Genomic DNA, 12,703 nt, shown 5'->3' with positions numbered 1-12,703 from the left:
GGGCGGTGTGCGGGAGGCGCCCGGCGGCGGAGGGCGGGCTGCGGGGCGGGCGGTGCGCGGGGCCGGCGGCTCTGCGCTGCGCCCCGATAGGCGGCGGCGGGCGGTGTCGGTGCTGCCGCCGCTGCCGCGGCTGCTGGTGCTGGCGCCGAGCCGCTGAAGCCCGGCAGAGGGGCTCGCCGGCTCTCGCACGCAGCGGCGGCGGCGGAGCGCGTCGCGTCGAGCGGAGCGAGCGGGGAGGAGGAGGAGGAGAAGGCGGAGGAGGAGGAGGAGGAAGGGGAGGGGGGCACCTTCTCGGAGAGGATGCCCGGAGCGGCTGCAGGGACGGCGGCTACAGGAGCAGGCTCGTCAGGAGCGGTAGCAGCGGGGATGCTCCCAGCTCAGGAGGCAGCCAAGATCTACCACACCAACTACGTGCGGAACTCGCGGGCCATCGGCGTGCTCTGGGCCATCTTCACCATCTGCTTTGCCATCGTCAACGTGGTGTGCTTCATCCAGCCGTACTGGATCGGGGACGGCGTGGACACCCCGCAGGCGGGCTACTTCGGGCTCTTCCACTACTGCATCGGCAACGGCTTCAGCCGGGAACTCACCTGCCGGGGCAGCTTCACGGACTTCTCCAGCCTGCCCTCGGGAGCCTTCAAAGCTGCGTCCTTCTTCATCGGGCTCTCGATGATGCTCATCATCGCCTGCATCGTCTGCTTCATCCTCTTCTTCTTCTGCAACACAGCCACCGTCTACAAGATCTGTGCCTGGATGCAGCTGACCTCGGGTGAGTGCAGGCAGCGGCCCCGGTGCTGGGCGGCTCCGCGCCGCCCTGTCCGGCACAGCCCGGCCCGGGGGGCACGGCCGGCACTGGACAAACTTGCGGCGCCGGGGCGGGGAGCGGTGGGGGCGGGTGTCGAGGGCCGGGGGATGCCCCGCCGGGGCAGGCCGGGAGAGGATGCCCGGGGGTGCCGCGACACATCGGCAGCGTAGCAGAGCGGTGCCCGTGCCTGCCCCGGGCCGCCCCGCCGCTCGACTGGGCGTGGGCCAAGTCAGGCTCAGCCCGCAGCTCCTCGCACCGCTCCGAGGGCTGCCCGGGCATGCTGCCCGGGGTCGGTGTGGGACCCGACCCGCGGGCAGCTCCGGCAGCTCCAGGGACTGCGGGCGGCAGCGGGTGGGTGTCCTCCAGCGCGTGGTCTGTTGTAAAGGTCAGGAGAAAATGGCAGTGGGGACAATTCGGGCTGGTGACGGTGGATGAAGGCAGCTGCCCGCCTGTTGAAGCTTACTCCTGGTCCCACAGTTCCACCTGGCCAAGGCAGAGCCCACTTCGGCTCCATGGGAGGGCTTGGCGAGGTCTTTTGCTGGTGAACTGGAAGGGCAGCTGAGGTCGTTGGATGTGGCATGCATGAGTTTTGGTTGGGGTCTGTTTCACTTGTCCACAAGGTTTATTTTCCACTATATGTTAGGAGTGTAAATAAAAATAATTTATTTCAGTTGCTGATTTTGTTTCAGAAGATCTCCTGACTTCATTTGACATTCCCCATCACATCCAGTGTCTCCCTGGGGAAAGTGTGTGGTAGGAAAGAGGGAAAACACTAGGACATCCCTTTCTGCATTTCCAGCACAGCTTTCCCTCTGAGTTAGTGGAGAACTGGTTATTTGTGTACAGCTGGGAGGGTCTATAGAATTAAGATAGTAATACAAGCAGTTTTAGTGAGACAGAAAATATTAGTTCTTCTATCATTTGGGGAAAAAAAGGGCTAAAATAAAGGCATACCTGTTACATGTCCTCCTGGTAAAACGTGAGATTGAGAAGTTTTGGAATAAGCAGGAATAAGCTGTTAGAGAAACAGAGCAAAATGTCACCAAAATGGGCTCACAATCACTTTTTCAGTCCCCTTAATTGACCTACATTCATTTCAGTTTCTGAGCAAAAATTCTTCTGACTTTTCTATTGAACATCTTCAGCATTATTCAATTTGCCATCTAGTCCACGAGACCTGGCGGAATTCCCTGGTTTGTATGAAGCAGCTCTAACCATTTCTCTCTCTGATGATGTTTTTCTGTGTGCTATTATACATTTTTATGCTGTTTCCTTAGATGAAGTTTCCTTGTAATTTCTTTCTGTATCACTCAGGGAGTGATCTGTAGTCACTTGAGGCTGGTAGGTTTTTTCCCAATTCCAGTGAGTTTAGTTTTGGGTTCATTATCTCTGTACTGGGAACCCCCTTTATGTTGGTGGCTCCTCTGTCCATTCAGTAGTATCATTCTGATATGGTCTGGTTAATTGTACACAGTCATGTCACTTGGCTCTGGGCAGAGAAAATTGTTTCTTCTTTGCACAACTGATGTCTCCTCTGCTCCATTAAGGACTTCTGCTTTCAGCTGTTTCCTCTTCTTATGGCTCTGCTGCTAAAAGGTGCCATGAATATTCACTGTTTTAATGCATTTCAGCATGTTTTTTTCATTTCCAATATGCAGTAGGACAGCACAATTTCCAAATCCCTTGCACTTTCCAACCTCGACATCTAGGTTTACACTACTTCATGCCCAGAGGTGCTAGTGAAAGGTAGATAAAATGAATCTGATTCCTTTACTGTGTTTCTGTACAGGTCAATAATAATGTTAAGAAACATCAGTCACCATATGTGACTGATCTACTAGACTTCTGCATGTGTGCAGGTGTGACTGGAGATATGCTTTCAGGCAAAGCAACACAGAATTTTTGTCATCTCCAAAGCTGGTAGATGCACTGCTGGCATTAAAAGTCAACAAAAGGAGCTTTATGTCAGCAGAAGAATCACTTCTCAGACTGCTTCCCTTCAAAATTAGTAAGGGAATGCATGCATAGCCAAGTGGTTGTTTGCTGTCTTTCCCAATTTGTACACGAATGCCCTGGAAGAACTAGAGCAATGTTGGGTATTGAAAGAACCTGGTTTTATTGTTTGCTGAATGTTTTACCTTAATTCAGTATTTACCTCACTGTTCATTTCTGTATTACTTTAAAAAGTTTTCTCAAAAACTACCAGAAAGTCCATAGAGCTTTGGGTTTCATCCTTTGAAGAAAACAAAGGTGGTGGGACAGAAGGAAAACTTAGAGTAAAATGTGCAGGACAGGAGTGTTATAATGATGTTTTTCTGAGCTATATGATCTACTTCTGTAATTACTTTTTGGAAAATATAAGATAATAGTAATCCTAAAATGCTTATCTCACAAAAAAGAATATAGTTATGTCATCTACATATGCATATAGTTCTGTGCAGTACAGGAACAAAATTGAATCTGAAGTAGTGAAATAAAGGAGCATGTGAATATAGCTTTGACTCTGCTTGCCATTATGTCCTTTCATAGTGTTAGCATTCTGTTCAGTAATATAACACTTAAAATTGATGTAATTTAAATCTTGTAAGAATCAGGTTACTGATGTGGGATCATGCTTGGTTTAGGATTGTAAATGAAAGCTTAGGAACTGATTTCTTTAGAAGAAAAATTTGGATCACAGTTTGTCCTGCATGAGTCATTATAAATTGTCAGCATTATATAGATCTTGTTTTCAAAAGGTGTTTATTAAGTAAGAAAAAGATAAACAGTATCTTGGGCACATACACTTTCAGTCCTTGTTGCTGTCTAATCAGGTCTATGACTAGACAGGTCTATGACATGATAAAGAAGAAAAATCCTAAGAAAAAATGTACCTCCTGTGTGTACAGCCTAGATTAGATGGTCCTGTGATTTAGCCCTGGCTTAGACTGCCTTTTTTGTTGCACATGCATAATGCTGTCAGGGTACACTTGATACTTTGAGAGCAGTGTTGGCAGCTTCATTCTCCATCCCCTAACCTCCTCTTCTGCAATTGCAAAATCATAGGTACAAGCAGTATGCACTCACCTAATTTGAGCAGCTGCATGATCACAAACTCTTGAAATCATTAGGAATTAGGTATTACTGCTCTTTGTTATTCCACACCTAATGTTTACAGGAAACCTCACAAATAAAGATAACTCTTGAGACTGATTCCTTTATAGGCGAAGTAAATTAAACTCTTCCATTCTGTCATTGTGATTTTTTTTCATTATATTTGTCATTACTTTTTTCCTTTACTAGGATGTTTCAAGCTATTAGAAAGAAAGAAGTAAGTAAAGCAGAAGAAAGGCATAGAAGTGTCCCATGGACAAGAAGGATGAAACCAATATATAGGTTTTTCAAGAGATTCCTGAGTTTATGCCCACAGTAAGAGGACCATTGAACAAAACATCAAAACTCTGTACTTTGGGAAGCCACAGTCCAGTGATCTTTGACAGTAGTCTGTAACATGGCCCATGAAAGCATCAGAGCAGCTAAAGCTCATTCTGCCCTCTGTATTTTTGGTTCTCCAGCACTTGTACTCAGGGATTTCCTCAGACGGATCTTGGCATTTAAAAGCTCTTGTTGGATTTTGTTTCTTGAAACTTTGGTCACATTTTGAACCTGTGTAAATTTTAGCATTTACAGTGCCCCAGAGCAAGGAGTTCCACAGATTGATATATGTTGTGTGAAGATTCAATGTTTTTTTTGTGTTTTACATCTTGTGCCTGGCCATTTCATTTGATCCTCCCAGCTCATGCATTGGAAGAGGCTGTGAACAGGGAACCTGGAGACACATTCCCTGTCCTGGCTCTGATTACACCTTTGCTGTATCCCCTCAGTTACCTGGTTTTGAGACCTTTGGCTTCTCAGTCAGTCCTTAGTTGTTAGGTTGTAGAGAACTTGTGATGATCCCAGCTGCCCTGCCTGTAGCCATTTCCAGTCTACTCTATCTTTTCAGAGTCTGTGTGACCAGACCTACACACAATATTCAAGACAAACCAGCCATTCATACAGCGACTAAATAATATTCTCTCTTTCATTCTTTGCTCCTTTCTTAGTAATTAGCAATACTCATTTTCCCCTGTTAGTGAACAGAGGGCTGATGTTTTCACACAACTGCCTATTATAACCCCAAGATCTCAGTCCTGAAATGCTAATAATCTCCTTGGGGCACATAATTTTGTGTAGTTAGTTTTCTTTTCTGCCTAAAGAAATTACTTGATATTTGTCTATACTGGCTTTAATTTGACTTTTTATTGCCTAGTCACTCAGAAGTGTGAAGTCTTTGATCACAGTCAGCCCTTACCGTAGCTACCCTGAACGAGTGTCAGCAGCTAACTTTGTCACCTCACCATTTATCCTGTTTTCCAGCTCATTTATAAATAAATGAGTAGCTCCCAAGTTCCAGCACAGATCCCTGCAGGATTCCACCACTGACCTCTCTCCACTTGAAAAATTGACAGTAGTGTCCTACCATCTGTTTCCAATTATTTATCCTTGCAAGGGCATTTATTTTTATCCTCTGGGAGTCTAGGTTTTTTAAGACATTTCAATGATAGATTCATCAATTGTCTTTTGGAAATCCAAGTAAACATTGTCAATTAAAATCATGGTACACTTTAATTTTTACTTTTACTTTGGAGAACTCTAGTAGTTTTGTGAAAATTTGCTTAGAATAGGTGTATTGGTCCTACCTTACTTCCTTTCATCACACAAATATATCATGTTTGTACACATGCTATCATAAACTGCTTTTTTCGTAGTTCTACTGATTTATGTTGTACAGGTGTTGGTTTTTCTGTGGTTCCTCAGGTTTTCCCTGGACTTGTTTTAAACAGGTTTTTAAAGCTGGTTTCCTGTCACTCAGCTGCCAGATCTTTGAGGCCAAAGCAGCCATAATGAAGAGGTTATTACATGCCCCAGTTAAAAGTTTGTTTAAAACAGGGAATTGTTTCAGAATGAAAAGGAGAAATTCTTCATTGCAACTGTGCTGTTTGCCTTTATGCTTGAAGTCAGTCTGCAGGACCAGGTGACTTTTATGTAAGAGTCTTAAAAGGCTTGACCTTGATGCTCTTGGAGCTTTTGTTTCTGCTGTTTGACAGATCTTGGTATAGGGGTAAGTTCCAGAAGGCTAGGGAAAATACCAGCCTTGCACCAGTGTTTTAACAGGGTCAGAAAAGGATCTTGTTCGTGGCCTCAGTACCTTTAAGAAATTGTTGAGAGAGTAATTTATGTTTATGGCTCCTGAACTTTGCAGGTGGCATAAAAAATTATTTATTTAATAAATGATAGTTATTTGTCTAATAAATTATAATAAGGATAGGTAATTGCATAGACTGATTTGGATGTCATAATAGCATGGGCTTATTTCTACAACCTTTATCTTAATTCACCAAATGCAGTGTAAGATTTCTAAGAACCAGAATCATGGAATCACAGAACCATAGAATGGAGTGGGCTGGAAAGGACCTTAAAGATCTTCCAGTTCCAACCCCCCTGCCTTGAGCAGGGACACCTTTCACTAGATCAGCTTGCTCAGAGCCCCATCCGACCTGGCCTTGAACACTCCCAGGGGTGGGGCATCCAGAGCCTCCCTGGGCAGCCTGTTTCAGTGTTTCACCACCCTCATAGTAAAATATTTCTTCCCAATATCTACTAAATCCACTTCTTAGTTTCAGCTTTAACCCATTTCCCCTTGTTCTGTCACTATGTTCCCCTGTAAATAGCTCCTTGCCATCTTTCTTGTAGGCTCCCTTTAGCGCTGGATGTCCACAATGAGGTCACCCCAAAGCCTTCCAGGCTGAACAATCCCAGTTCTCTGAACTTTTCCTTCACCTTTCCTTATAGAAGAGGTGCTCCATCCCTCTAATCACCTTCATGGCCCTTCTCTGGACTCGCTCCAAAAGGTTCATGTCCTTCCTGTGCTGGGGACCCCAGAGCTGGATGCAGCACCTCAGGTGGGGGCCTCAGCAGAGCAGAACAGAGGGACAGAAGAGAAATTACAGATTGTGTAGAAGGACATCTGCATGTGAGCTCTCACTGCAGAGTAAAAGTCCAGTCTTGTGTATGCAAAAAATGGACTCCTTTGCCTGCAGTGGTTCCCATGCCTGTTCTGGCTAGGTCAAATATCTTTCAAGACACCCTTTCAAGTATAAAGCAGAAAGGATCTCAGAACTGATTTAAATAAATGAAAGAAGAAGAGCTAAAAGGATGAATTTTCTTGCTATTCAAAAGAAGATTAAAAATTGACAGATGATGGCATATGAGGACCTACAGGGGAAGATTTCAAGTCATGCAGTGCTCCTTAGCTTGATGAATGCTGTGTTTGGAAGCTGAAGTTACACAAATTTGCATTAGCCATGAGGTATGTACATTTGTAACCTTTTTAGTTGCATTTTTCTTTTGTTAATTGTCTTTACTAATTCACCAGAAGCAAAGGACCTTACCAACAATGCAGTCAGCTTTTGTTGCCACTACATACCCCCCACATGTAAATTGGGGAGGCACATGGGAGGCAAAAGGGACAGGAAGACAAGTCCAGGAATATTGATCAGGTTTTTGAGCTTGAGTGTCATCATTGATGCTGATTTTGATTAAAGTCTTAACACTCCCATGGCACCTGCAGGGTGAGGTGACTGAAGTTATTTAGTGTTCTCTGAACAGTAATGGATATTGGACCATCAGGGAGAAAATTCTGAAAAATCAGAGTTCTTGAAGGCTCTGATCATGGTATGATGAGCATTGCCTCTGCATTTTGGGGAAATGGGGTGCTGGATGTGTGCAGGCAGGCAGGGAGCAGGGAAAGAGCCAAGTGCTCTCCTTGCCCACAAATGGACTGTCTCCTCAAGCCTACAAGGACATCTAATGCAAGCGAGCCTGGTGCATGTGCTTCTTTCTCCCAGAGGAGAAATCATGCTGCCAGTTTGATTTTCTGTACATTCAGCTCCAGAGCAGAGTTTCCCAGTGGGTTTAAAAGACATCCCTAGAACCTCCTTCATCCTTGCCTAGGAGTGCCCCCTGGTAGCCTGTGCTCTGCTGCTGTCACACTGGCTGTGATGAGTACTGCCACTGGGAACTGCTTGTGCCCTAGTGTGAGTCAGAAGGTTGGTTGGGGAGGTTGTGAAAATTACCTGAAGGTTTTAGTGGGAAGTTTTGGGTGAAGTGAATGATGGGGCTGTGCAGCTTTTTTTGTTTCTTTCCACTGAAGTAAACATTTTCATATGCTTCATGTTTGGCTGTAAACATGAAAGTAAAAGGTGTTTCATGTGAACAGTAGAAATGAGGGAGAAATGCTGTGCCCAGTGTCTCCTCTCTAAGTAATTCCTTCCCCAAAATACCCTGTGCCCAGTACCAAAATTTATCTCGTGCATCCCCTGAGTTTAGCCTTAGGTGGCCAAACTCTCCAGCTCGTCACAGGCTCCCTAGCTCTGTAATTGCCAAAGGCACAGCATGTGCTCTACCTGGCAGTAAGATATTTGTCTGTTGGTTTGATGTCCTCAAGTTGCCATCTAGATTTGTTAAAGGATAAACTATCCCTGGCTTTCCACTGGTGGGAAATTGGGATTTTTAATGCTTTCAGCTTTTTCACAAAGCTTGCAGGAATTTAGAGTTTTGAAGGCTTGTAGCATCAGTCAAATTTGGTAGAAATTGGTCATCAGGCTCAAAATCACACAGTCTTGATCCCAGAGGGAACTTATCTAAAATGTATCATGTAAGAAGTGAATATCTTTTATTTGTATGAGTGATTTGAGATTTCGGTAGCAAAACTTGTTTTTTGAAGGATAAAGGTGTTTAGGGACTGGAGAAGAGATATTTTCTTTTGGTTTAGAATGTAATAAAAATTTCAGCATCTTATAACTCTCCCAATTGCCTTTTATGGACATCCTGGGGGCTGTGGTCCACTGTTTGAAAAACAGTAAGATAACAGAATAATAAGATATGAAAGGAAATGCATAAAGTTATCCAGGCTAAGGATGACTACCATTTCATTGGGAAAAAGTGTGTGTGTGAGGGAATAAAGAAGGGGAAAAACTGGGAAAGATTTTAAAAGAGGAGAATATTACCTATCGAAATGTGGGGAGCTAAGAACTTGGGTAGGGTTAGGAAAGAGAAATGGGAGTGGGGTTTTGCAAAGAGGCTGGAGTCAGAGCAGCTCTATTTTCTTGCAGCTGAAGGAGCATCACTGGCATAGGATACAGCTGCTGTCAAGTTCTTTCAGGGATTCCTTCTAAAAGTTTAATGAAGAAAATTGCTATATGCCAAAATGAAGCCAGGAAGAGGGAAACATACAGATATTATCAGCAGTAAGAAGGCATGGAAGAAAAGAAGACTGGATTTCAAACATGAAGGTTATTTTACCTTTCGTGAAGGGAGCCTTTTTAGCACTGTGATATAAACAGCATTAGCTTTGATCTTGCAAACATAAAGACAGCAAACATATCAGAACAGAAAATCTGAGGTATGATCAGGTGGTGTGGACTCAATATTTGAAAACTAACAAGATCCAGCTGTGAGGAATGGGAGGGTCACAATACTGAGGCATTACAAAGGAAAACATAAAAACATTTTTGCTCAAAAATGGTGAAAGGAAAAAAAAACCATGAAGAAGGCTATAGCCTGGAAAATCTGCAGAATTCGATAACATTGGTTGCTATCAGCATTGTTAAAATTGCAGTGGCAGCAGCATGACAGTGAATAGCCAGATTATGCATTACTGTGTGGAACAGTGTGCAGCTCCCAATTACTAAGAGAGAATTATGGCTGGAATCCTTAAAAAAGGCAATATAATAGACTTCAAGATCTGTCTATTCTAAGAAAGATATTATCCATCTTCACATTGGCATTCAGAGATGCAGAAGACTTGAAACAAGCTGGCCTTAGAATAAGAAGGTCATACTTACCAGGGGAAAAGGTTCTTTTATTTTCTCCTTGAGAAGCCAGATGCAAATTTATGAATTTCATTGATTTTAAAAGGTAGCTGATGGCGTCTGTGGAGAGCCTCTTTGACACAAGCACATCATGTGCTATTTCAGAGAATATTATTCAATCAAGTAATTGAGAGTGCATCAGGAGGAGAAAGCTACAGAATAAACGGTTTGAAATAAATTATTACAAACAGTTGATGAGTTGTCACGCATTCCACTTTCTTTATTTTTCTGGTTATATTTCAAAAGGAAAAGTTCATGGAGAAGAAAACTAGGCATGCTGTACTTACAAGGTCAAAGGCAGATATTCTGAGTTCAGAGGTTCAGAAAACGCTATTTGTGAAAGCTTGGGAGGTCCTTTTGTTTACTTCTAGAAGTCAAAAGTCAAGTGCCTTACTTTGCAAGTTGACTGAATAAGGTGAGTGATCTCATGCAATTACCATGGCCAGAATGTGTCTTGTCCTGCCGTGCTAGACTGTACCTCTGCAACCTGCTATAGGTTATTGATCACGGTGAACCTTGTGTGCAGCAGAGGTGTGAATAAAACAGGACAGGTCCCTTAAGATCAGGGAACATTTTAGCAATGTCTCTCCTCCCAGTCTGACCTTTTGCCTGTTCCAGTGGGATCAGGCTTCTGCAGTGGCTGTGGAAGGTGAATGCTCCCCAGCTCCAGGGAGCTTCTTGATGGGGTAAGAGCCTTGACGAGGCTTTTTTTGCCCAGATGTAGCAGCCTGTAAGCATGAAACACTGACATAAAAGGTCCTGTGCCTCTTGGAGGGACATTTCTGTACTGACCCATCTCAGCTTGCCAGGGCCCAACAGAGAGAAGTGGTTGCTGTGCCTGCACCCACAAATTAGTGGGGTACAGAGTCCCCCTCTGCTGCAGAGTCAGCTGGCACACTGGCCACACTATGACATTTTTTACCTTCTAAAACTGGGTCACTAGACTCATTCTGTTGGGAACCATTCCTGGCATGCCCGAACTTGCCAACTGTGCCCTGGCAATATTTTGGAAGACTGTTAGATGGAACAGACTAAAAACACTCCTGTGACACATGCTGAGGGACAATTCTAACAATTTAATAGTGCCAAGTCAAGTTTCAATGCCTGGGAATGCTCCCCAGTACTGCTTCATTTATCTGTGTAGACATAACCAATGTGTAGCCAAGTCTCAAAATGAGGACCTCAAGAATTTACTGTGCAGGAAAGTCAAGGTAACATGGAATTTTTTTCCTTTAATTTGAAGAAATTTATAACTGCAACTTAGTGCCATAGTATAAATTTCTGATTTGCTTTGTTTATATTGTCAACAAATAATCTCTGGATTAAAAATTTACATGAAATGTAGTTATCTTTGAAAGTAGACTTAGTAATGTAGTTATCTTTGAAACTAGACTTTGTAATCACCTTGAAAAAGACAGATGTTTGTAACCTCTGGCAAGAGGAAGAAGTGACCAACAATGTAGAACAAACCATAAAAAAAGGTTTTCACTTAGAGACAGTTGAAGAATGTTTCCCATGAGCCTAAAAATCATAAATGAGACTTCTCTCTGATGTAGACTGAGTGTTTCAAAATCAGATTTCCCACAGGTATCTTCAGCTTGGCTAATACATCTTTGAACACTTTAAAACTTTGAGTTCTGCATTGAGTGCATACACTTAAGGGACATTCAGTGTAATTTCACAAAGAGTTAATTCAAAGTTTTAAGATTAATTTCATGAGGGAAGTATTAAACTTTCCATGAAAATAAAATTATTCATCCTTGTAGATTTATGTTCCTCTAAAGAAAGTTAATTATTACTTGGTTGCTGTATCTAAGTATTTAGTCTTCCTATTACTGGTGAAGTTATATTAGACCATCATTAAAATAAAAAGGTTGAAATTGCAATGCATGGTTATTATGCTACAAAAATATAGTCCCAAACATTCCAAATATGCAGATGTCTTACCAGCCACAGTCACTTGTGTTTAGCTCCTGTCAGGCATTTGTACTTGGCTGGTGTGGCAGCACCACGTTAGTGTGGCTCACCAGCAGTCACTTCCCAGGTGACACTTGGGTGTTTGTCAGCTTTGAGGAGCAAGGGGATGGTGCTGGCACTGGGAAAGGCTGTGCAGCTCAGGGTGGGGACCAGTGGAGACCCTCACAGGCCATCAGGTCACAGTCCTGAGTGACCTGCTCCCTGCTGGAGTAGGGAGGTTGGACTAGTGAACCTCCAGTGGTCCTGCCAGCACCACCCAGTCTGTGATTCTGTGAGGGAAGAGGGGATGGCAATGGATGCTGCTCTGGACAGGACATACATGGCCCTGGCATGTACCCTGTGAAGTATTTCCAGCTAATTCAGGGCAGTGCTGACCTAATTAAGGATGCATTGTGTGGATATTTTGTGTGGGGTTCAGGACACTGATGTGCAGTTCTGAATGAGTAGCTTCAAAAAGGAAAACCAGTGAGTGGTGACATGTCTTGAAAAAAGAAAAGTGGGAAAGCTTGGTCAGTTTAATGTGGAAAGAGGAAGGTTGATAAAACATCTGTCCTGACTAAAAGCACCTGCAACAGCTAAGAACAAGAGGAAAATAAAAGAACTGCTTGATCCACTGTTCTTTTCTTTGACTTGATTTGGTTTCCTAAACTTTTCCCAAAGGTGGCACTACATGTCATGTAGCAGTGTTAGAACAAATCACAGCCTTTTGTTCTACTTTGCTATTGCTATTTGCTATTTGGTATTTCTTTTAAATCTCAGAAGTGCTTTTTGAACCCTCTGGAATTCGTGGACTGTAGAGTGAAAACTAGTAGTTCTAAACTCATGGCTAACCATGGTACAAGAAGAAATTGATATTATCTGGATATAAATCACTTCAGGCTGAAAATTACAAGGTGGTTTCTAACTATTAGAGCAGGAAGGTTCTACTGCAACTTTCTGAAGGAAGGAGATTTGGTAAAATACTGAGCTA

General features: G+C 43.4%; 1 protein-coding gene across 1 annotated transcript in view; it reads left to right on the top strand.

Moving 5' to 3' along the window:
* Window positions 1-272: 272 nt before the first annotated feature.
* The window catches only part of LHFPL3 (LHFPL tetraspan subfamily member 3), a 196,277-nt gene continuing 183,846 nt past the window's right edge, over window positions 273-12,703 (top strand). The window contains exon 1 of the mRNA XM_059847896.1: window positions 273-769. Coding sequence (XP_059703879.1) covers window positions 301-769 — 469 coding nt within the window. The 5' untranslated portion in view covers window positions 273-300. The remainder of the gene's footprint in view (window positions 770-12,703) is intronic.

Source organism: Haemorhous mexicanus, chromosome 5 (genome assembly GCF_027477595.1).
Source record: "Haemorhous mexicanus isolate bHaeMex1 chromosome 5, bHaeMex1.pri, whole genome shotgun sequence".
Lineage (NCBI taxonomy): Eukaryota > Metazoa > Chordata > Aves > Passeriformes > Fringillidae > Haemorhous > Haemorhous mexicanus.
The sequence above is the reverse complement of the archived record's forward strand: the minus strand, read 5'-3'. Positions and strand labels throughout refer to the sequence as shown.